General features: G+C 36.6%; 1 protein-coding gene across 2 annotated transcripts in view; it reads right to left on the reverse strand.

Annotated features, from left to right (window-relative positions):
• Positions 1-26669, reverse strand: part of LOC139689950 (maestro heat-like repeat-containing protein family member 1) — a 122877-nt gene that overhangs the window by 19618 nt on the left and 76590 nt on the right. For both annotated transcript variants that reach the window (XM_071587098.1, XM_071587097.1), the window contains exons 18-25: positions 25949-26150; positions 20357-20457; positions 19875-20046; positions 12442-12583; positions 10182-10371; positions 7359-7630; positions 3667-3804; positions 804-924 (exon numbers count right to left, since the gene is read on the reverse strand). In XM_071587098.1, the coding sequence (XP_071443199.1) occupies positions 804-924; positions 3667-3804; positions 7359-7630; positions 10182-10371; positions 12442-12583; positions 19875-20046; positions 20357-20457; positions 25949-26150 (1338 nt within the window). The remainder of the gene's footprint in view (positions 1-803; positions 925-3666; positions 3805-7358; positions 7631-10181; positions 10372-12441; positions 12584-19874; positions 20047-20356; positions 20458-25948; positions 26151-26669) is intronic.

A 26669-nucleotide genomic window follows, 5' to 3' on the forward strand; every position in this document is an offset into this window, starting at 1 on the left:
CCTGCCTCTTCCACAGCTTGGAGAGAGGCTTATCATCCCCCCTGAAGTGGTTTGATCTCACGACGACCAATAGGAGTGGCACAGGAAATTCAATTGCATTACTTTTGGAACGCACCCAGCATTTGAAAAATCATGCAACTTCCTCCTGCAAGCTAATTCAACATCCTCAAGACTTCCCAGGACAACTCAAAAACGGTTTATCAGTTGTATTTAGAAACATTCTTGGGATGCAAGGGAGAGTAACCCAGTTCCAATGATTTGGAGGCAGACTATTAATAGCCAAAATAACTTCTAAAAATTCAACCACAATGATGGAAATTTGTGATGCATATAGTGAGTAGCATTATTCTTCAGCATTTATAAAATCATGAGGATGATCTTGTAAAAACTTAATTAATGACAAATAAAAGTCACACTTATATCTTATTCCTGTGTTGTGCATCTCAGGTTTTTCAAGTGAAATGCATTCTTTTAAATTTGCAACATCCATCCACAACTTTCATTTTGTTGCTCACAGAAGGTATGGGTACTCAAGGCAGCTACTGTGTGACTTCATGCACATACTCCAAGCTCAATGAGTTGGTACCAATCACTAAGTGGAGCATAAATCAATGGTAATCCATTAAAGTTTTACATAATGCTGGAAATACCATTGATATAACCCCTGGACCATCATGCAAACCTAAGCATGCTAGATGCGGTCAAAAATGATAATGAGCAAAAGGGATATAGAATCAAGTATTTTTGCTCTAATATCAACACTCATGAATACAAATTATCCAAGGCTAGTACTAACTAATCACCTCTGAAAAGAAAGCAGTCACAGTGACAAGCTGGGCTTCATTTGCACTCGATGAAGCTGCATATCGATTCAGGCAGGTGGCGACACGAGGGATTTGACTGGGCATCTGCTTGCACAAAGCCCTGGAAGTGGCAAAAAAAAGACCAATGGCATTATTATTAGAAGGACAATACTACTAAAAAAATATATTGTGACTCCTAACAAAAGACACCCTATTATCCTACTCTATAACAACTCCCGCTTCATCTGCTTACACTTACTTTTATATATATATATATATGTATATATATACATATATATATATATACATATATTGTATATATATATATATATATATATATATGTATATATATACATATATATATATATACATATATTGTATATATATATATATATATATATATATATATATATATATATATGTATATATATACATATATATATATACATATATTGTATATATATATATATATATATATATATATATATATATATATATATATATGTATGTATATGCATGTATATATGTGTACATGTGTATATGCATGCATATGTGTATGTGTGTGTGTATACAGGTATATATACTCTTTTCTTTTTGATGTGTACACATGAATGTGACCATAAGTTTAATGCCTAATGTAATATGTATACGACGATGGGTTACATGGAAGAAGGGACCGTTTGGTCTCAATTTCGCCCAAATAAAGACCACTATCTATCTATCTATCCTATTCCTGCCCTTTCCTCATTTGCCTAACATTCTCCCCTGTATCACAGTCTTCAGTATCCCACTGCCGATCAATACGCCCTTCATCCATTTTTCCTACCTACATAGGATTTCTCCCAACAAACTCCTATCTTCACCCACCATACACCTAGCACTTCCTTATTTGATTTCCTTTCTGCCTATTTCACCTTCCTCATTTTTCTCCACAACCACATTTCAAAGGCCTCCAATCTACGTCTATCCTCCTACATCAGTGACCACATTTTCGTGCCATACATAGCTATGCTCCACATCCAAGTTTTTTTTGAGTCTTTTCTTAATATCCTTACTCAACGTCCCAGTAATCAATTCTTTCCTCCTTGTGAAAACCTCTTTGCCTAGCCCAATTTTTCTACCTATGGGCCTACTACTTTGACTATTTTGTCCCAAACACTTCCGAGATACGAAAACTGTTCCACCTGTTCTAGTTTTTGCCCTCCTATTTTAGTGTTCAGCTTAGCCTTTTTCTTTCTGGAAAATTGCATTCCTTGGTTTGATTTATTTTGATTCTCATCCCATATCTATCGCACTGAATTCCCAAATCACTCAGCAATGCTTGCAACCCCTTGGCTGACTGACAAACTAAAGCTTGATCATCAGCAAACCTAACTGATTTTAGGATCCCCCCCCCCCGACTTTCATTCCTACCTCCCCACTGAGCAATAATGGTATGTTACTTAAAAAAATGAATGGAATAAACCATAATTACCCAAATATGAGTCAATTTTAATGTCAGTCAGTCAAAGTCAAGTCTCTGAAATTCAGCTGAAATTCAAGTCCCGGAAAAATTCTTTCAATAATGTGAGGCCATGCATTGTATCATAAGTAATAAAAGTTTCCATTCTTTCACATTCATTTCAAAAGAATTTTTTATATATTTTATTTTGATAAATAATATTATTATTTTTCCATTCAATTCCCAGTTGCCATTAAAATTTAGTTTGTTGATTAAACATATGTTTACTGATGATTCAATAATGGGCTTCGGTGCTCTACAGTTCGATTTCAAAAATGTAAAAATAAAGTCCAGCTCCCAATGACTTGACCACCACAACGAACTGTGATTCATCTGAAAAGGACCAACAAGATGCTAACACTTTAGAAAGAGTAGTAGAATGCTCATTTGCATTGGAAACCAATCCATAGCATAGCATTTGCAGATGTGAAATTACAGTGTTATGAATGGGGAGGGTGACTCAAAGCAATGGCATTTATTATTTTATTCATGCACGCGTGCCATAAGATGTCGTTTCTAAGGAATACAATGATGCTGCAGATTAAGATCAATGTGGCATTGGAAAACTACAAAGCATCTGCCATACTTGATAGAGATGACCCCTTCAACTTTTGAATCATTTCCAAAAAAATTTATCTCTCCCAAGACAGCAGTCTTTGGAGGACATTTCAAGTCTTATGTGCCTAAGAGTTGTCCATCTCAATAATACTATTCATGAATAATCAGACATTCCGTCAACTCTCACAGGTTTGGACGATTACCAAGAATTTGGACAGTTAAATTAAAAAAAAGCATACTTATAAACATAAGGACCGCTTTTTATCATGTTAAACTCATAAAATGTATTGTATAATGTAATTTGCAACACCTGTGCATGCCTGTAATCTTTCTGCAGTAAATCTCCAAAAATTAATTATTTTGAAATATGGTGGCAACTTTTTGGGGATTGGCTCCTGATAACTTTTGGGGCTTTAAAGTAGTTGGGGCGGCTTACTTACGGCATCACAAACAACGATACATCATTAGAGTGAGAACAGCTAAAGAAGGAGAAATCACTGTTTCTTCAATGTCTATACCAGCTCAAGCAGCATCTACAAAGAACATGGAGATGACTCGAGAATACTAAAGCAGTCGACAATGAATTGGAGTATCACACTCCAAGATGATTTCGTTACATTAAATCATATTTTGCACAGTTGCAGATGCCTTTAATACAAGTCACTTTCTATCACTTTTTATAAATTCATACAATTCAATTTTTTTCATTTTTTCTTGTAAAAGATGCATGCAAGTTTGTGAACAGGCTGGGTGATTCTCAGTCACAGGCAGCCATCAGAGCAGCAATGCTATTATTGCATTCACCTGGTCAATGATGGCATCATTCTGATGAAAGATGAAAGATTTTCGCCAACATCAATGTTCGAACATTCTAAAAGGGCTTCAGCGGCAGACTCACAGTCACAGCAGAGCAAAAATGACTGCAGAGCTCCTTGTGCAACTCTGGAAATAAATTCATCAAATGAACACAATAAGGAGTCAATAGTACACCTACACAAAACAATATTCCAAATGGAAACAAATATATTATTATTTTCTAGCTCATCAGAAGAGCTCAGGAGCATTTCATTATTCCTATGCCTTAATACCTATGCTCCTTTGGGGAACAAGCAATGTAAATGGAATGGACTGTGGCATGATGAACACAAATGTCAATACTGATTAATTGGGCAGCCTTTGAATAGAAAATTTTGATGAAAAAATCTAGGGTGAACGTATTCATGGAAGGCATTTTTAGTAATTTAATAAATATGCTATTTGAGAAGTGAGTCAAACCTCCACCTGGTCTAATTCTGAAATTCGCCTCCAATACCACCATGTAATACTAATTTCACAGTTATGACCTTTCTTACAGCCAAAAATACTGTCTGCTTGTTCCAGTGAACGGTAACAGCAAACAATTGTAGCAGTACCATTTGGGCAGTACTCATGGCACTGGTGGTAAATGTCAGAATGCACTCAAAATCTTATTATTGATTATAATGGTTGAGGTCGATACTGTCAAGATATTGAAAAAAATCTAAATAAATAGCAATTATTTACAACTCGATAGCTACTATTATAAGCTTAGAATTATATTTCTTTTGGTCCTCATTTCCTTAGGAGCATGTATTTCACAAGTTATAATTAAAATTAATGCAATGAAATCAACAATATTTAATAAATGAGAAAAACGAGAATGAGAAAAAAATGAGAAATGTTTTGTTGACTTACACATGAGATTTTTAAAAACAGAAATTTAAAGTAAAACACAGGGGTTGACCTATACACAAGTATATAAGGTAATTAATACGAATGCATCCATTTCCAATGATAGCATTCAAGCTGTCATTAGCAATAGTCAGTAGAGCAGTAGTCAAAGGATTTTGGATTGACCCATGAAATAAGCAGTGCTACATTTCTAAGTCTAACCATTAACACAGTAATCAACCCAAAGGTCAGTTTGGTGGCTGATGGCAGAGTTCACCCAGTACTAAGCCTGACGGCATGTGAAATTCACACATCAGGGTAGGGGGCCAGTTCCTTTCCCTGTGCCGGTTATGGTTTCCAGGAAGATCTGGTACCCAAAAAATCACACAGCTTGGATGGAGCTGAGGGTGCCCAAAGAGGCTTACCCAGGAATAGAACCTGGGCTCTCTGGCCAGTAAACCACCTCTACCCCTGGACTACCGCTACTCATATAAGTCTAACAGTGAATTAAATTTTATGACAATCTACATTAAAATACACCCTATTTCAGCTGTACATCCTCAACTGCCCCTCTTAATTCCACCCACCATGCATTAACTCTTCCTTCCTCTTTGAGGGTTAAATGGAGGAAGGGATCTTATGGTCTCCATTTCATCTGAATAAAGAAGTTTATCTATCTATCTACCTCCGCTACTTAACATTCTACCACCCATCACAAGCCTCCAATATTCCAATTTCTTTCAACAATATCTCCATTCACTTTTCTTGACTACTATGATTTTCTTTCAACAACCTTCTCTTTTCACATCACTTTTTAATATATTTTCCTACCCATCAATTTTATTTAACCAATTATTTCCCACATCTCAAATTCCTTCATACAGCACATCCTCTTCTCTCTTTGAATATGTTTCAAAACAAAATAAAACTATGCTTTTTATCAAAGTTTTCGCGAATATTTTCTTTGTGCATTTTCTGAAGGTCCTAGTCAGCAACTCCCTCCTTTTTGCAAATTCTTGACTTTTTATTATTATTCTTAAATTCCTCACTTTTGCCCATTTTCAAGAAAAGTATTTCTAAAATAATTTAAGTGTACTACCTGCATTCATTTTACCCTTAGAATTTAATGTTTAGCTCAGTCATCACATGACAACTTTCTTCTATTATTATTCATTTTCCTTTCATGCATATTGCATACATTCTGCAATTTAAATATGGATGATTGAAATCTCTCAGCCGATTGGTTAACTAAGTACTGGTAATCCAAAATCTGACTTAACACCCTCCTTGCCTATTTTCTATCATTCAACTTCCCTAATCCTGTCTCAATATTTCTTCCAAGCATATGTTAAAAATCACGGGAGATAATAGACAACACTCTTGTACTCCCCTGTTCATTAATGCTCACCCTGAATCTCCATCGCTTACACCATAAACCTGTGCAGTCATGAAAAGGTTTCATATATGCGAGTTATCCTGCCAGTCCACCCTTAACTTCTTCAAAAAGTTCATTAATTACATGACAATGCAGTCTTTATCTCCTCAATCATTGCAAATCGCCATCCTATCATAGATCTCTTCAGTTTTGGGAATAGGAAAAAGTCACAGGGGGCCTAACCTGATGGATATGGTGGCTGAGGCATTATTATTGTGGTGTTGCTTTTGGCCAAAAAATCTCTCACAAGCAACGATAAGAGATCAGGTGCATTACCATTATGCAAAAGCCATAAATTGTTTTTCCACAATTCGTATTGCTTCTCTCAAACTGTGCATAACTTCAAGGCAGTTCCCCTTATTGACTGTACGACCTTGTGGTAAGAGCTTCTGATGCACTATGTCACAGTAATTGAAGAAAACAGTGCTTATCACTGTTCACTAGATGCCTATAGCTTTCAAGAACACCAATCGCAGCCTCCAGTGGACCTACAGTATGTTGCGAAATTGAAATTTGTCCGGAGAGAAGCGCTGCACCCTGTATACGTATGTCAATATGCAAATAGTTCTAGAGGCATAGGAAGAACTTGAGATATGAATGAAAGTTAGCGGGGAATCCATAAAATCAGTTAGATTTGCTGATGATCAACCTTTAGTTTGCCAGTCAACCAAGGGGTTTGTAAACATTGCAGAGTTAATTGGAAAGCCAGGACAATATGCTCGCAATGAGAACATATATATATATATATACATAACAAAGGTTATATGGCTTTTGAGAAAGAGAAATTAAAGCTTAGTTAAATATGAGTTTATGAACTAGAACAGGAACAGTTTACATATCTCAGAAATGTTTAGGACCAAAATGGTCAAAGTGGTAGGGAGACAATGAGTAACGATGTTAAAAAAAGGTTTGTCAAAACCTTGATATGGAGAGTAGATACAGGGTCATTGAAGCAAGATGAAAGGCACAGATTTATTTTTAGAATGGATAAAAAAACTTTTACAAAAATCATTCCTAATTGTTATACATTCCAAAAACTTTCTGAACGAACATGGATATTTTGAGTCATGTGGTCATGGAAAATGGAAACATGAAAATTTGACCATAGTCTGCTAACATCATTCCTCAGTTCTCATGGTATGTGAAAATAAGAAAAACAAAGATGGAGTAAATATTGAGAGTTAGTGGGGCTCTGCAAAAGTGATATAAGGAAAATGTTAGGTGATACTTGGGAGAGAATGAAAAATAATGGTACAAAGAAATACATTGCAGATTAACCGTAACATCAATGAATATATGTGATGGCATTTAAAAAACACAATCTTGGGTTCCTTAGCATCTAGTAGTGGAATCAGAAAAAAGTCAACCTTACCTTGCTGGGTTCAACTTGTAAGCTTTTCTGTTTGGTACAAATGAAAAACGACTCCCTGACGCTTCTTTCTGATTGGCTGGCAAAGGAGCATTGGCATTCCTTGGTGCTGTCAGTGGAGCTGGTGTCGGCCTGTGTGCCATGTAAACAGGTGGAGAAGTGCCAATGTAGCATCCCATTGCTATGAGTAAGGCAGAGAAGAGTTCCGGGTAGAGGTGGAGGGCGGCTTCTTGCATTGCGGCACACCTAAACATCTCCTGCATTGCGCTTATCGCCTAGGCAAAAGGATATGAAGATGCAGCGGCATTTCTCAATTAGAAGTCCTGACTGTATACCCAACAACCCTAAATTTAGCAGCGAAAATTAAGGGGGCAAAGAACATTCTAATGCAGGACTGCATTTGTTCTCAAAAAAAAAGCAGCATATTAGAGCCAGCAGTAAGTACAAGAAATACAAAATTCTATCACTTTACTTCAATGTGTAACATATAATTTCTAGGGATACAGCCTGTGACAAATCATTTAATTTTATTCACCCTGCAACCATACACTCTCATACAATTTAAGTAGTTGGAAGAAATCCAAAAGAGATGGGAAAGATGGATGAGGGGCATATTGATTGGCAGTGGGATGGTGAAGACTGCGATGTAGGGGAGAATGTTATGAAAACAAGGAATTAAAAGAAATAATTTACTTTGTAATTCCAAACACTTTATTTAAAAAACACACGACCCAGGTTTCGAGGTTGAACGTCATCATCAGTTGGTCGTAACAGAAGCAACCTTCTGGTCAAGGGAGGGTGGAGAGGTAAAAAAGTTACAATGTAGCCGGGAGGAAATGAGAATTACATCTTTTGGTGTCCATCATTTCCAACTGCTCCAAAGCATTGAGTCTTTGACCTTTATTTTCAAAATGAATAATTTTAGCCACTTTTGTGGTCACTTTCAAAGACGTGCTTTGCAAATAGGGAAACCTGGGTCGTATGATTTTTAAATAAAGTGTGTGGAATTACAAAGTAAATTATTTCATTTCATTTTAATGTGTTATGCAGATTCCATAAAGTTACGCCTGAGACAACAAAATTTTTGAAACGAGGAATGGGCAGGAACAGGATATGGATTTTGGACAGAATGAAGGGAGGAAGGAAGTATATGGTATTGAAGAGAGACTTAAAGGGTCCGTTCAATATGTATCGGGATTGGTTCCAAAAATCAAAATTCATTGCAGTTATCATTACAATTACTTAATAATTTTCAAAATACATTCCTCCTGGATCGATACACTTCGTTCGGCACATCTGCCACTCGTCAAAATCCCGCTGGAAGTCGATTTCTGGAATACTGTTGAGAGCCTTTGTTGTTGCCACTTGAACTGCCTTGATGGAGGCAAACTGATATCCTTTGATCTCCTTTTGAGCTATCCTTTGAGGTAATAATGTTGTCGAGAAAATCTCCATCTTCCTGGATGCATTCTAAAATATATTGCAGAATTTCCACCCGCGACAGTTTTTGTTTCTTGCTCAAGACTTTCGGCACCTGCTTCGCACACACTTTCCTCATTAAAAGATCCTCTGTTATAATGATGTGGACAGTTCCAACTGAAAGGCCGGTCTCCTCACTGATAAGGACGATGGTTAAATGCCTGTCAAGAGTCCAGAACCTTTTCCACGTTGGCCACCTGAGCATCGGTTCGAGCGGTCGTCGGGCATCCGATGCATTGCTCATCTTCGACGAGCTCCCGGCCTTCCTTAAACATTTTGTGCCACTCAAAAACTCTTGCGTGGATTAAGGCTTTATCCCCATAAGCCTGTTTAATGAGTTCAAGGGTCTCTGATGCAGATTTCCCAAGTTTAATGCAAAACTTCACAGTGTAGCATTGCTTGATGGTGCGCTCCATGCTGGCACGACGACACCACAAACAATCACACACCACAAAAATCCACCTCCAGAGTCGTGGGGACCCCTCTACCGAGCCGACCAGCTGTACCCCCATGCACTACTCCGTTGAAGCTACAGTGCACCAGTCACGATACTTATTTACGGACCCTGTATTGTAGTGTTGGATGTCAGGTTGTTTTGCTAAGATAGTCAAGGAATGTACTGTTGTATTGTCTGTGTCCATCCAAGACCAGCCTCAACCGGTAGAATACTAATTATAATAATTTATGAAATTATAATTGTATGAAAAGCAGCATCTAGCATATCGGGTTGATATTAAGCGACACTAAATTTTGTCTGCAATACAAATAATAAGCATTTATCAGAAATAAAACCCCCTTAAGACAATCATAAAGAGGACTTCATAGATAACTGCACTACAAATGAGAAATGCATTTTAGAAGACTCGTGGCAATGGTTCAATCAAAAGATTGCATTTTCTTTTTTGCACTGTCTCTCTTGGTCCTCTTCTCTTGCATGATTTCTTGTGACTGCTTATTAGGGTGCCCCTTATTTATTAACTCTCTAAAAGTTTAGCTCCCGCCCACCTTTCTCATTTTAATCAATAAAAAAATGATGCATGCAAAAATTTAGCTTAATTAAATGACTGCGAGGCCACCCTCATTGACTATGAAGTTTTGAAATTTTCGCTCAGAAGGTAATATTTTCACATAATTTTTTTAGATATTTTATTTTCTGGAAGATTTGCTTTGTCACTTGTTAGTTTGTTAGTTTTTAATAATCAATTAGTAATGGAAATTCATGCAAATCGGAGTATAACATACAATTTTCTTTCCATAGCATGAGATTTTCCATTACTAAGTTAATATAAAAAATTGCAAAATATTAACCATATGAATTGTCAGGTGGCTTATCATTAGAGATCTTACTGAGAGAGGGGTGAGGTTGGCCACTCGAATAATGTCCCTGTCATCAATGGGCTTCCTTTTGCGTCCCCCTCCATCACCATCTTGCACTTCGTAAGGTGGACTCTCCTCGACAACAGACAAGAGATGCTGAAGCACCTCATTGTGCAGCGATGGATCCTGGGTCAACACCTTCCAGCAATCAACAACGCACCTGGGAAAGAAATGCAACCTTTTGGTTTAGGAGTGAATAATCACTTGCCACCAAAAGAACCTAAACGACGCAAACATCAGAATCACCAGCATTCAAAAAATCACCACGAGACGAATACAATCACAGTTTAACACACACAGGGATAATCAACTTTGATTTTGGAGATGAAAATGATAGGTACTAGCACTCAATACTAGGAAAATTGATGAGCTTTGCTAAAACAACAAGAAGATAAAAACATTTCCTGTCAATATTTCAACAATTTTTCTCTCAGATTTCACCTGTGTTTACAAGATTTGTGGAAAAATTCTAGCCTGATAAGTAAGAATGGCATTCAACAAGAGAATTTTTCAGATTCTGATTATTCTTCCTTTTGAGTGTGAGCAAAATTAATAGAGGTGATATAAAGGTCTTTATATCATCGATATTCAAACATGAATTACACAACATTGCAGAAAACTGTTACAAATCCAAAACAACTTTTTAACTAAGACTAGAGTTGCCAAATTCTTGGGCTAGAAAAATTGTCTCCTTGCTACTTTTTATGCATTGAAGGAGACATCAACACACATTTTTTATACTTAAAATCACAACATTAATACAATTACTTATAATTTTTTTGGTTAATATTCATCATTAGAGATTCTACGGGTTAATTTCAAATGGCAAAGAAAAATTTCATACCACAACCAATATGATCATTTCCAAAGAATTATTTCATATTATTTGCAGTTATTATTCAATTTTCAACAACAAGGGCATAATGTAGAAATTTTGATGTTTTCGCAAATTTTTTCCCAAAAATGTGATGTTGTATACAGTTTTTCATAATAGCATTAATGTAACAACATTAATAGTTTACAATAGTGTATGGCAAATGAAAATATCTGAAAAGTTGTCTGTAATCTCCTAAGGATGAGGCATGAGCAAACATGTTAAAAAGGAGAAAATACAAAATATCATTGCAAAAACTACACACAATATGAAAAAATGACATCTGGTGGTTTTATTGACACTTAAGAACTTAAATGGTGGACAGTGAGACACAAATACAACCATTAATGAGTTCCTCGAGGACAATGTCAATGATGACTATGTAAATCACAAATTAAAAATGTAATGCTTAGTATGATTCAACCACAATATGCCTGCATGCTACTTTTTTGTCATAATATTTTTTAATATATATACAAAATGTCCACCTGATATTCCTTTTACCATGTACTTGTACCTTTTAATATGGACCCTGGGAAAATTAAAATTATTAATTTTCATGGCACTGCATGCAAGCACTGATTAGTGCACATGTTTAATTTAAAACAATGCTTGAAAATGCACCGATGTCATTTGATCTGATGCACTGTTTTCACATCACAATCTCACTTTATTAATTTAGCATCCTTGCATAGACTTGTCTAACTGTCCAACTGGCAGAGCATTGATATACATATAAAAGAGTATTTTTATTAATGTAAATTATTCAGCACACATGATGGTTCAAATGCAAGCCAAACTGTACTTTTCAGCCCAAGGCATCAAACAAGATGCTCCACTTGAGTCGAATGTGTGAACAAACTAAAATTAGTTCCAATAATTACAATTAATATGATTCATTAGAAATTTGTTGAAATAAATTGATAACTGAATAAAATAAAATGCTTAGAAAGCAATTACAAGAGGTATCCTTCTTTGCAATGGATGTCTTTATAACTTATTGGTTAAGAAGAACCTCCGAGTGCTCATCAAACGTACTTTAAGTGGCTGGCTCAGAAAAACATCACCTAATCTTGTGAAAAACGCTGAAATGGATTGACATTTGATTGTACTGAAAAAAAAAAGGAAGAAAATTCTTGACTTATATTTGAGAGGTAGATAGATATATGGCCAGGAGCTGGCAAACAGAAAATTATGTAAGAATTTAAACTTAGCATCTGAGAACATACTTGCAATGGTATACTATGCGTCATTTGCTGCACAATTACCAATGCTGATCAATGCCTATTGCCTTTGCTGTCTTCCTTGAGCCAAAATGACCAAAACTAATGATAACACACTACTTCAACAACGTACTCTTCAAATGGCAATGCTTGAAGGAGGAGAGAGGTCAGCGTTGCTTTGGGATGGTGGGTTGCGAGCACCAGTACTGATCGAATGGCACCCATCCTTGTCTGAGGAGGACAGAGAGATGCAGACACCTGGCCCAGCATCATGTCTGGGAAATAAGTTGAAAGGAAAAGATACATGAGTAAATCAGAAAATTTAGTGATGTTGGACTGTCAAAATGAAAAAATGAATGCACCGAGAGGGAATGAATGCTTTTTTTTCTCTTTTTAGGCTTCAAAATTGTGCGTAATGACTTCATAATTTCATTTGAGTCGGCTGTAATACGAACTAAAATCCTCTCAGAAGGCATGTGATTTACAAACAAAAACATTTGCACTAAGAAAAAATTACGTGTATAAATAATTCCATAACAGTCATGTTTTCCAGGGGAGACCACAGCCTTGTAAACTAAAGAAGTCCGCTCAAATAGATAGCACTAATTTTATGTTGTTACAATCTGGCAGAACAGAATATTTGCGTATCCATTTTAGATAAAGAGACTCTGCCTACATGGATTTTTGTATGCAACATGAATATTCACATTTACAGAAAATAAACTAAATTTTTATGCACCTGGTTCAACACTTAATATCCACTTAACCTTTTGCACTCAGATGTCGAGTGTGACTCGACGGGGTTAGCAACAGCAGCAGCTCGTATGTCGAGCCACACTCGACACTGAGTTTCACCATGAGGGGAATTGGGATTTTTGTCCATTTTTCCAATAACCTTTCTTGTAATCATGTGCATGAAAGGAAAAGGAAAGTTAAAGCTTAATTAATAACATAGCTTGTTTTAACGACCGATTATGTCATCGTCGACCTAAATGCCGTCTCCCAAAGGATGCCACCACATACGCAGATGTTTTTTGTTATCTATTTACTGTATTGTAAGTTCTTTTTCATTTGCATTGTTTGCTCTTCATTACTTGGAAGTCAGCTGTAAAGCAATGTCTTTTAAAGATTATCGGTGCCTGAAAAAAGATTGCAAGAATGTAAAGTTACTTCAGTCAGCTGATCCTTAGTTCATTGCTTTCTAGTTTGGACTCTTTCATTTCCTTTTCTTCCTAGTGTCCGCTGTCTCATCAAACATTCTGCCTGCTCTTTTCCTATCTATTGCATAGTCAGGAATCTTGAGTAGGAGGGTCCAAGATATGATCTATTATATTCATAGTAAAACACTAACCTTAGGCCTTTTCCTGGAGTCATGCTTTTTTGAGGTTGCATCATCATTGTTTGAGGAGTGTCCAAGACATGAGTCATTGATTCATAGTAACTAGAACCCTAGCACCTTTCCTTTGTCGTGCTTTTTTGAGGTTGCATCATCCTCCTGTGGTAAAGAACCTTCCTTATCTTAGTCCCCGAGGTATGCTTACGTTTCTAGAAGCATAACGCAGGTGTTTTCCCTGATGACAGAGGGTTCTCTTACAACAGATGCTTTCCCTTTAGTTGGACGAATGCTTTGCCAGCTAATAGTTGCTCATTCTGAATGATTTTCACCTCCTCACGATGGATAAGTATTCCAAAGAATTAGAAAGCAGCTACGAAGAATTTTACATCAAAACTTATGGATTTATTAAAAAATATAATAGTGACAAAAGTGAGTTATCTGAGAATGCGTTTGGAGATGATGAACCAGTCGCTGGTCCAAGTGGAACTATGGAAAGGAAAACGTCCAAAGATCAGGGTGAATGTAGTGACAGTGATGTTGAATTCACAACGACAAAATGAAGACGCACAATTGTTTATTCAAGAGATAGTGATGGAATTATAGGTGATAGCATTGTGCATAAGGCCCAGTGAAAGTAGTGTTTATAGTGGAAAACCGGGAAAAGAAAAGTGGAATGCTGTATCTGTGGATGACCATGAGCCTAGCAGAATCCCCTTCTCCACTGGTCAGTTACGTGTTGGACCTCAAGTTCCTTCTGGATGTGCCACACCAACAGAGTTTTTTCAGTTGTTTTTTACAGACACATTGATACAAAATATAACAGAAGAAACTAACAAGTATTCTAGGCATAAAAGTAGCCAGAAAGAAATATCGCGGCGATCCACTTGGAATAATTGGAAAGATGTGACGATGGCGGAAATGAAGGCTTTTCTTGGCGTAATACTAAATATGGGTGTATTGAATCACCCTAACTTACAGAGTTATTGGTCCACGGATTTTGAGTTTCATATACCATTTTTTCGAGCTTTCGAAGGAAAATCTTTGACCACCGAACTATTTTTTCAAGTTTGCGAACGGAAAATGATCTGCGGGGGCTAAATTTGGCAAATAGGGTGCATGAGGTAGCAATTCAAACTTAAATTCGTGAATTTTGGCCATTGCAATAACGGATTTGTGAGCTGGTGCATTGTCTTGATGAAACAACTCTTTCTTCTTAGCCAAATGCGGCCACTTTTACTTGATTTCTTCACCCAAACATTGCAATAAGTTTGCATAATACTCACTGTTGATAGTTTTTCATTTTTCAAGATAGTCAATGAAAATTATCCCATTGGCATCCCATAAAACTAATGCCATGACCTTGCCTGCCCATGAAACCGTCTTCGCCTTCATTGGAGCCGGTTCTCCCTTTTGAATCCATTGCTTTGATTGTTCTTTTGTCTCAGGTGTGAAGTAATGGACCCATGTTTCATCCATGGTAATGAAAAGGTACAAAATTCTGCTTTGTTGCTGTGAAACTCTGCTAAACACTCAATTGAAACATCTTCATGACACTGGTTTTGCTTGAGCATGAGCAAACACGGCACCCATCTTGCGCACAGCTTTCTCATGTCCAAATTTTCAGTTAATAGGCCATGTACTGCCCTTTTTGAAATGCCTATTATGTCTGCTAGCTCGTGCACTTTTAGCCGATGATCATCCAGTATCACTTCGTGGATTATCATCACCGTTTCTGGAGTTGTCACCTCATTTTTTCCACCAATACGATGCTTGTCCAGACAGCTCGTAGGGCCTCGTTTAAACTCTGCTAACCAATATTTTACTGTTGTAAACAAAGGAGCAGACTCACCCAGAGTAGAATCCAGTTCAGCTTCCATATTGGTTGGGCTGAGGCTTTCCAAATAAAAGTATTATATCACATAATGATGACCAATTTTCTCCAGTTTGTATCTGGGAGAGAGGCACTTACGATGGCATAGTGGAAATTAAGTCCCTGATTTTGAGGAAAATAAAAATACCATCGAGATGCAGTTGTCTGTTTCTATTACTTCAAGGTCTTCAATAGAGCCACTTATGTAGAATTAATGAAAGCATTGCAGAAAATAGGAATAGATAGGATAGGGTTAGAAAACTTATTGTTTACCTGTACATGTCTCAGACTCCTGAGGTGCGAGTGGCGCATGACACGTATGAGGTGAGTTCAAAAAGTAAGGTGACTGACTTTACATTTTTATGAAAAAATATTTATTCATTCTTCAATATTCAATTCCTCCCCTTCAAAGTAATCCCCACCAGATATAGCAAATCGCCATCCTATCATAGATCTCTTCAGTTTTGGGAATAGGAAAAAGTCACAGGGGGCCTAACCTGATGGATATGGTGGCTGAGGCATTATTATTGTGGTGTTGCTTTTGGCCAAAAAATCTCTCACAAGCAACGATAAGAGATCAGGTGCATTACCATTATGCAAAAGCCATAAATTGTTTTTCCACAATTCGTATTGCTTCTCTCAAACTGTGCATAACTTCAAGGCAGTTCCCCTTATTGACCGTACGACCTTGTGGTAAGAGCTTCTGATGCACTATGTCACAGTAATTGAAGAAAACAGCAAAACGTTGACATTTAACCAAACTTGGCGTGCTCCTGGGTTCTTCCCTTTGGGACAATTGGGCTTTGTTTTCCACCTCATAACCATATACCCAGGATTTGCCACCAGTTATGCCTTTGAGAAAATCAGGATCAACATTGATGCCATTCAACAGCTCCTGAGCTATGCTCACGCGACGGTTCCTCTGGTCAAAATGAAGAAGTTTCAGAACGAACTTGGCTGACACATGTCTCAGGCCTAAAGCATCCAAAATATTATATGGCACGAGTCAACCAATATTGTGAAAATCCTTAGCAACTTATCTTCAAGGGATCTGATGATTTTTCAAAACGATTTTCATCACTGCTTCAACGTTTTCATCTATGGTTGATGTGCTAAGGTATCCAGAGTGAGGTTCTTCATTGGCATCTTCTCGACCATCTTGGAAGGGTTTGGACAACTTATAAACATCTATTTTTCACTTAGAGCACACTCACTGTATGACACAGACAACATTTAAAGTGTTTTGGAGCACTTCATTCTATTTTTTTATGCATTTGCAAATTATTAATCCATTTTTTCATTATAAAATTGCCGATCAAACCAAAACACATCAAACATTTGTATTTGTCAATAACACCCTAAATATTCTATAACATTGAAACTTTAAAAAAAAGTTTGGGAAATGGGTACCAACACAACAAAACAAAAAAATCAAAAATTGAATGTGCTGCCTGCAAAATTTGAAGTCACCTTACTTTTTGAACACACCTCGTAGAGCCCAGAGGTCAGTGTTAGGAAGAGAAGAAAGAAAGGGGTGCTCATTATAACCTTGGTTGTTCTTAACACAGGCTACGGTGCTTAAATCTGGACAAATGAAACTTTTGTTTAAAAGCAAATTTATTTAAAAAAATACAATAGCAAATGAAGATCCTTTAACTGTATCCTTGTAGTGGTACTTGTCAAAGTTAACATTACTCAATGTAATTACTCCCCTTTCAGCTGTGTAAAGACTGCCTCCAATCTTGTCTTGAATCCATCGCGCGCACTCTTTAAAACATCATTGCTGTCCATATTCGCGAATGCTGCCATGATAGCTGTGCATAGAGATGCGACATTAGGGTGCCTTGTCTCATTATTGGTAACTCTCTCGACTACGCTTATAAATATTATAGGCGAGGGGGTTCAAGTCCGGACTGTTCGGGGGCCAGAACTTCTATGACAAGAACATGTCAATAATGTTATCTGAGAGCCAGTTTTGGACTAAATGACTCGTATGAGCTGGTACACAATCCTGTTGAAATCATGCGGTCTCCCAGAGGCCACAGTTACCATCCACGGTTTCACGACATTCTTCAAAATTTGCAGATAGACTTCTTTTTTGATAGTATGTCCCTTTTCAAAGACATGTGGCGGCATGATATCACCCTCACTGGACACAACACCTAGGACGTGAAGACTAGCCAGAAATTTTGTCCGAGCAACAATCAGGACGTTCTCGGAGTGGTGGGCAAGCCAGCGATCATTTCTCCGGTTGATCTTCGCGTCAACTGTGAAAATTTATTCATCAGAAAAGAATCTGATTTGCCCCACAGCTTAATTTTTTAGAGAACACAATAGCAGGTGGCAGCGGGCTTTGTTCAGACAGCATGTGTCCCATCTTTATAGTGCTTGTATTTTAGGTCCTCCTCAGCCATTTGATGAATTATTTGCTCGCTAACATTAAATTCCAAACCCAATTTCCTCAGCGATCGCCCTGGGTCCTCTGAAATCAGTGCCTGAGCCTTCTTGATGACTGCAGCAGTTCATGACACGCATTTACTCAAATGATGTTTCCTCACCGGGTTAGCAAAACCTTCCCCTGACTTCTCCAAAGCATTATACTTCGCCAAAATATCGTAAAAAGTTGTTCTGGGCTATCCAAAGAATCAAACTATTTCACTGGGAGAACGCCCAGCATGAACACTTTCGATGACAGCGGCTCTTTGATTGTACTCCGCGCGTGACTGTAACATCTCGGCCATTTTGAGGTTATCACTGTTCACTAGATGCCTATAGCTTTCAAGAACACCAATCGCAGCCTCCAGTGGACCTACAGTATGTTGCGAAATTGAAATTGAAATTTGTCCAGAGAGAAGCGCTGCACCCTGTATACGTATGTCGATATGCAAATAGTTCTAGAGGCATAGGAAGAACTTGAGATATGAATGAAAGTTAGCGGGGAATCAATAAAATCAGTTAGATTTGCTGATGATCAACCTTTAGTTTGCCAGTCAACCAAGGGGTTTGTAAACATTGCAGAGTTAATTGGAAAGTCAGGACAATATGCTCGCAATGAGAATAAATATATATATTTCAAAGGTTATATGGCTTTTGAGAAAGAGAAATTAAAGCTTAGTTAAATATGAGTTTATGAACTAGAACAGAAATCTCTCAGAAATGTTTAGGACCAAAATGGATTAGAATGCAAGTAGTAGGGACATAAGAAAGAGAATTGTGTTGGACAATGAAGCTTTCACAAGGACGAAGGAATTGATGTGAGGGACATTGAGTAATGATGTTAAAAAAAGGTTCGTCAAAACCTTGACATGGAGGGTAGATGCTGGGTCATTAAAGCAAGATGAAAGGCACAGATTGGCGGCTTTTGAAATGTGTGTGTGGTGAAGGACAGAAAAGTTGAAGTGGGCAGAAATGAAAACCAGAGCAAGGGAGTGCTAGGCATGTTAAGGGAGGATAGGGGATATTTGTGAGAAATTCAAAGAAGGCAGAATGCATTCAAAGATGGATGCAGAGTAATTTTTATAGGCAATAGAATGTTGAAAACTGTTACATAGCGGAGAAAATGTTAGGCAAGCAGAAAGGAAAGATATAGGATGGGTATGTCGGATGGTACGAGGGGTGGGAGGGTGTGTGACGAATTTAAGGAAAGTTTATTTGAGTTTAAGATATGAGGTTGTTTTCATTGCAAAGGCAAGAAAGTTATCGCTATAACATTGTATAGTCTGCATCCATTGAAAACCTACCTCAAATGGTAAAATGTCAATAATAATAATAATTGGTTAGAGTACACTCAACTGTGTTCATAGTTTTCTCAAGAGTATTGCAACTTTAATGTTGAACACCACAGTCCAATTTTTTTGGACCCTTAAAATTGGGTTCTATTGTGCGTAAACTGTAGTAAAATAGAGCGATTATTAATATCAATTATTTTGAAAGATTTATGAGGATAGCACGACTATCCCTAACATACAGGAGGCAATTAGAAACATTCTAATCCATTAGTGGTCAGTTAAGTCAGAACCTATTAAAATGCAGTGTTAGCCATTGAGTTGAAGAAGCTAAAAGTGTCATTTTAATCAGGAAATAGTTGCCTATTTCTCTTATTTAATTAATTTACAGAAACAAAGGTAAAACAGATGGTAAATCAATAAATGAGGTCATACATTAAATCGAAAAACAGTTTTAAAACTACATTGTTCCAAATTATATCACTAGCCTGGAATTTTCTTTCTCACAACCCTGCAGATATCATTAATTTATGCAGTATTATAACAAAGTATATGCCTCAGTCCCTACTAAAAGTTTTTACCATTCTTAATTCATGGAAAAAATGAACAGGTAACGTGACGATGTGGGCACCCACCTATGACATGAGGCACATGGTTAACAAGATAGCCTCCCTTAGCCTTGAGGACAGAGTTCAAGGCTATGCTTGCGCCACCAGATGCATGCATGTCACCATCCACCAGTCCTCGGTCTAATAAAGCCTCCACTAATGACAGTATGTACGTGTTTCGCAGGCAACTGCAAGTAATCTGATTCAAGAGAAAAAATTGCTGTTATTGATATAAAAAACGTTTACACACAAAAAGCAAATATCACCATAGGTAAATAATTGGAGTAAGTATGATTTCAGATCCGAGAAAAACTTCATTTATTCCTAAAGGGGATAGTTAGATTTGTTGCTCTTTTTGCCTATTCAAATGGCATAAGGTATTATAGGAATTGCATTCTGGTGTGTAGTAAGGCTCTCATGGGAGGAGGAGTCTATTGGAAGCGATTCAAATCACATTCATGAATGGTACTCATTCAGGAAGCATAAATGATAATGCTGTAGGTACATACCTTTGAAAGCTCTGCCATGGCTTGGGATAAATGCTCAGGATCCTCTGTCATCAGTTGCCGTGCAAGACCATCAAACTGACCCTCAAAGTCCTCCTTTCCATCTACATTGAAAGCATATGAGTGATAAAATTAACTGCTCAGTCAATGAAAGAATGAAAAATGTGTTGCGCACTGCATGATTGACTAAAAATTAGTTCAGAAAATTATCACAACATCACATAACTGCAGCAGATTAACTGGCAGTGCACAATGTAATGGAGAAAATAGAAGAATATCTATGAGGTCTGTTTCCAAAGTTAAATGGCTTTTTTGTGGCTCATTATTTGAGCAACACTGCATCCCTTTGAGCCTTTACTCCTTCAATGTACTCTTTCTATGCCTCCCAATCCTGCCGACACCTTCCAGGGCAGCTCTCGCAAACCTCCTTCAGAATCACACATACGTCCCCATCTGTGGTTTTTCCTTTAAGTCTTTGATCATCTAAAATTCATTGCCCTTTTCAGGTGGATTTTAGTTTTGGACAAAAGAAAAATTTTACTGTGCCCTGTCCAGATGAGCAGGATTGATGAAGAAGTACTATTGTGCTAGTCTTGGCCAAAGAGTTATGAATCAGCAGTGATGTGTGGCCTGGCACATTGTCAAGATGGAGGAATTGGGTAAGAACTCTTAATGACAAACACATGTCAGAAAAAGAACCATCAACATTATAGTTTCACATTTCATCTGACCCGCTAAGCCTTTTTTGGTCTAGATCAAATTTTCAAACCCATTGTGTGGATATCATAATTGTTTCCACATAGAACCCAAAAATTTGGGGTTCATCACCTGTTCTTTCCATGAAGTTTTCATACCCTTTAGCATGATCTGAAGGTTCCTGTAGCAAATATTTGTGCATACAAGGGAGACGGAAAACAGAGATAGCCCGTGTCAATATAACCAGTACCCCACATCAAAATACAAAAAAGATAGTTGGTTGCACAAAAAATTGCTCTTTGAAGCTTCTACACCAAAACATTCAATGCATAGCAAATAAAAAGCTGGAATTTGAGATCCTATTAAAGGAAGAGAGGCCGGATTTTCTTTGTATAACGGAGCATGGCCTAAAAGATAATGAAATGAAAAGTGTAAAGCTGAGGGATTATTTTCTTGTCAATAATTTCTGTAAGGAAAAAACAAAGATGGTGGTGTTGCATTTTTTACCAAAACTTGTTTTGAATCAGTAACCAGAGCCTATAAAAACTTTAAAAATAGAATCGGCGAAGAAAAGGGAATTGAAATAACCTCGTGCAAATGGCCCAAGACAAATGAAACTTATTTTTTTATTGGTCTGTACAGATCTCCAAGTGCACCAGTTGATGATTTCCTCAGAAAAATGGATAAAATACTTGAGAAAGTCATCAAGAAAAATAATAAAATTATCATTGCTGGGGACCTGAATACAGATGTCTCAAAAGATAACAGCTCCACTCAGAAGCTGAAAGAAATACTTCTCAGCTATAGTGTTCAGCTAACTATTTATACCCCAAACAGAGAGTCATCTCACTCAAAAACTGTTATTGACAACATAGCAACAAATCTAGCTGAGCATAACTTCAAATCTCTAGTTTTAGAAACTAATATCTCAGACCATCATGCTCAAATTAATGAATTTAATGCACACACTTTAACAGGTAGAAGTGAGAGAAATCCAGATACAGTATACACATGTATATACTCACAGGAAAATATGAATTTATTCAAATGGGAATTGAAGAGTGTTGACTAGGCAGCAGTACTAAATGCAAATCTTGTTACAAATAAGTTCGAAGAATTTCAATCAATTATTAAGCACTACTGGGATATTTGTTTCCCATTGAAAAAGCTAGCCATAAAAAATATATCTGCAAATGAAGGATATAAATGGATAACAAATGAGGTTCTGACAGCTAGAAATAGGCTTAACTACTTAAATAAGGCTAGTAAAGTGGATGCCAGTCTGATACCCTTAAGAAATAAACTGAAGTCCGAGTATAGGATGCTGCTTAGGAAAGCAAAAAATCACTGTGTCAAACAAATTATTTTGAATTCTGCCAATCAAACAAAAGAATTTTGGTCTGTAGTAAATAATGAAAACTCCTGTAAAATGTCAGAGCCTGGAAAAAGTAAATGCTTCTTAATACAAATTGATTGAAAAGAAATCAGCAATCCTCAATATATGGCAAACGAATTGAATAATTTCTTCATAGATATCATTGGCGAAACAAAAGCACAGAAAACATTCTAAATGATAGTATAGAAAAAGTAATGCACATTAGTGAATCAATTTACTTAAATCCCACCTCAGAAAATGAGGTCAGAAATATAATAAAGAATCTAAAAAACAAAAAATCCAGTGGGCATGATGGCATATCAAATTATCTCATAAAACTTTGTCAGGAATCCTTCACTTTACCAATTACCAATATAGCCAATGAATCGTTTCTAACTGGGCAAATTCCTGATGAATTAAAAATAACCGAAGTTATTCCACTACATAAAAAGGGAGCCAAAGACTAACTGAATAATTACAGGACAATCTCACTAATTTCATGCATTTCAAAAATACTTGAAAAATTTATGGAAGAAAGACTATTAAAATTCCTCATAAAAAATAAAGTTCTTTCTCCATCACAGCATGGTTTCACAAAAAATAAAAGTGTAGAAACTGCATGCAGTGATTATGTAACTAAAATTGCCCAAGCTTTAAGAGATAAAAAGCATGTTACAGGGGTAAATATGGATTTATCAGAAGCCTTTGATTCTGTAAAATATAGCATTCTTTTCACTAAACTAGGACATTATGGCATCAGGGGAGTAGCTCATCTCTGGCTTACATATCTTTTGGAAAATAGGAAACAGCATGTAGAAATTGTTGGAAAAAATGGTGCTACCTACAATTCAACAATGAAAACTATTAAATATGGTGTTCCACAAGGTTTCGTATTAGGTCCTTTACTTTTCCTGGTGTGTATGAATGGCATTGAAAAAGCCATTATCTCTCGAGCAAATAATAACATGGTGCTCTATGCAGATGATATAAATCTAATAGCAGGTCATACAAAATCATCTCAATTAGAAATAGATATGTATGCTATAGCGAATTCAGTTGCTCAATGGCTGAATGTAAATAATTTACAACTAGATGCAAGAAAAACAGTTTACATGGTATTTAGTCATAGAGACCTTCAGTAAAATATTTCTGTAGAAATAGGAAACCAATTGATATCTGAGTTAGAACATACCACTTTATTGAGTTTAGAAATAGACAACAAGTTAAGCTGAAGGTTTCAAATGGAAAAATGTAGTAAAAAATTATGTTCAGCCCTATTCCTTTTAAAAAATCTTGCCAACTATTGTAATACAAAAATATTAATCCCAGTATACCATGGTATATTTGAGTCCATAGCTCCATATGACATCGTCTGCTGGGGGAGCTCAGCACATGGAAACATCCATAGAATACTCACCCTTCAAAAACCGGCATAAAGGGTTATATTTAAACTAAATGCAAGAAAATCCTGCAGGGAGTACTTCAAACATCACAAAATCATGACCATTTCCTGTATCTATAGATATAATGTGATTTAGTATGCCTGCACCAAAACCCCTTCGCTGGTCAGAAATAGGGATGTTCACAAGTACGATACCAGGGGTAAGGATAATTTTCATAATGGCCATTGCAGAGTAGCAGCAATGCAAAAAACTCCAAAAGTTTCAGGAAGATTGCTGTTTAATCGACTTCCTGAAGAGTTAAAACGAATTCTCCCCCAAGAAAATAAATTTAAAAAAAGTTGAAAAATTTCTTTTCAATAATGTTTTTTATAGTGTCCAAGAGTACATAGAAAGAGCCAATGTAGGGAATTCTGTTTTTTAAATGTTTATACTCATATATTTCATGTACACTATTATTCCCATGAATTTGTATGTATGTTAATGCACCTATAAATGTAATTGAATCTTAACAAAGCCCATACAATTATGTATTGTTCTATGGCGAATACATCTATCTATCTATCCTTATAATCAATGCAATTCTTCCTTCAATCCTATGTCGTGGGATAAAATTTACAGCTACCATAGACTTTAAATTTTCTGGTAAGAAAGTCATGACATTAACATGTTGATATGTTGCACTCTGCTGCTATATATTGAACTTTCCAGTGATGATCAAAACACACAATGTCACTAACTTGTGCTACAGGAGTGTGGTCAGATAATGTTGCACAAAGGTCCTGTATGCCGGTTATCATCTTCACTTGACAGTCCTTATTTTGCTTCAACCACTCATAACAACATAAACGGACTCATGGACAGATCACCTGCCTACACTTACTCCATAATTTCATGAGTCTTCGTAATGGCTTTCCCAGGTTTTTTCTGGGCAAAATTTTATGTAAATTCACTGATAGTTAAAATCAGCCATCTTGAATAATGTAGAACCAATTCTGCGCGGATGTGAATGAAGTAGCTATACACCTAAAACTATATAAAGTGGGACAATACAAAAAGTGGGATTTGTTAAGGAGGAGTCTGACTGGAGTGCATTGATTATTCCTTACTGCCATGATGTCATGGATTGGTTTGGAGCAGTAGTTAGTGTTAGTTTCAGGAAATTTTTGAACACATCTCATTTCATGTATCATTTTTCCAGAGTAAAATTGACCAAGGTGGTGTGTGAAAAAATGAAAATTGAGAGCAAACTTATAAAGTTTCATGGAATGAAGATTAAACACAGCAAGAAAATCACTTCCGGACATGGCTTTCCCCCGATAGCATTTAAATGCCAGTGGTGGGAGAATTCTGTTGGGTGGGATGTTAAAATAGTATGTGATCCCTCGGCACCTTTTGCTACAACTGGGCCAACGTCGATGCTAGATTTCTCTCCACACATTTTCTCCCATTCTTTGAAGAGTCACCCATAACCAAATTACCCACATTTCCCTAATGGCAAAAGTGACCTCTGCCATTGGTCACCTGCCCTAATAACTATTACTACTATTGCTATGATTTCAAGTTGGCATATACAAATTTTATAATGCCCAGAAAATTTTGAACACATCTCATTTCCAGTATCATTTTTTCAGAATAAAATTGATCAAGGTGGTGTGAGAAATTATGCAAATTGAGAGCAAACTTATAAAGTTTCATAGAACGAAGATTATACACAGCTAGAAAATCACTTCTGGACATAACTTGCATATTATGCAAATCCATGTTGCAGAATATTCTTTTGCTAATGATATGGTCTGCATATTTTAATAAACAACATCTAACCTTGTAGGTACTTATCAATCACATGCCTCTTTGAAAGACAAAGGATGAGAAAAATGGATATATGCCACTGAATGGGTTCTTTTAAAAGCCTTAACTAGTGTACGTAAACAGAATCAAAAAATTCAAGCATGAAAATGCCATGGCATAGAGCAACTTCTGATTATTGCCCAATATGGCAAGATGATTCAAGAAATCTTCTCATCATACAGGACAACTTAATTCTAGTTTCTACTAGTCAAGTTTTCAAGGCTAAAAAAACTAGGGTCTTCTGTAAGAGAGAATGGATATAAGAAAACTTACTCGAATCCCAATTTGCGGAGGGCATGTTGTTTTCAGACTCCAGAATTGGTTCCCCAGGCAAACCTTCATCATACCGAGCAACAATGAGCAGTAACAATCGAAGGCATGAAACAGCAACAGGACGTAAAGACAAGAATGAATCGGAGCATCGAGGTAGTATCACACCAGCCATCCACCCACACTCAGTTATTTTACTCGGAACCTGAAATTACAATGTTGAAGTAGATGTTGTAAATACAATTTTGATATCTTTTATGAGTATAAAATACATAATAACAAATATTAGGGTAACTTAGAACACTGAATTTCAGAAAACTTTTAATATGGAGATAATTTATCAGAGCTGAAAACTGAAGCTATTGAACTAGCACTAGAAATGAAAATAAGTGGAGCCATCCATCATTGTAATATATTTTTGTGAATACTGACATTTGGGTCCAAAACAAGACATAACTCTTATACCAGAATGTTGAAAGGCAATTACTAAGGGCCAGAAACCCAAGAAATGAAAACACATTAAATTCATCATGGTAGCCACACTATATTTTATATGGTGGTTTTCTGTCATCCAAACTATAGTGAATGACATGGATTCTCCAACACTCCAAACTTTGCAATGATTCTCTGCACCCATTTTCCAGGGAGGTTTTCCCCAGAAAAGCAAAGGTGGAAAAGTCTAGCTTCGTTTCCTTTACATAAGTTATACAAGGGTAAGATGAAA

The sequence above is a fragment of the Hetaerina americana genome, unplaced genomic scaffold, assembly GCF_022747635.1.
Source record: "Hetaerina americana unplaced genomic scaffold, ioHetAmer1.1.p SCAF_294, whole genome shotgun sequence".
Classification (NCBI taxonomy): Eukaryota; Metazoa; Arthropoda; class Insecta; order Odonata; family Calopterygidae; genus Hetaerina; species Hetaerina americana.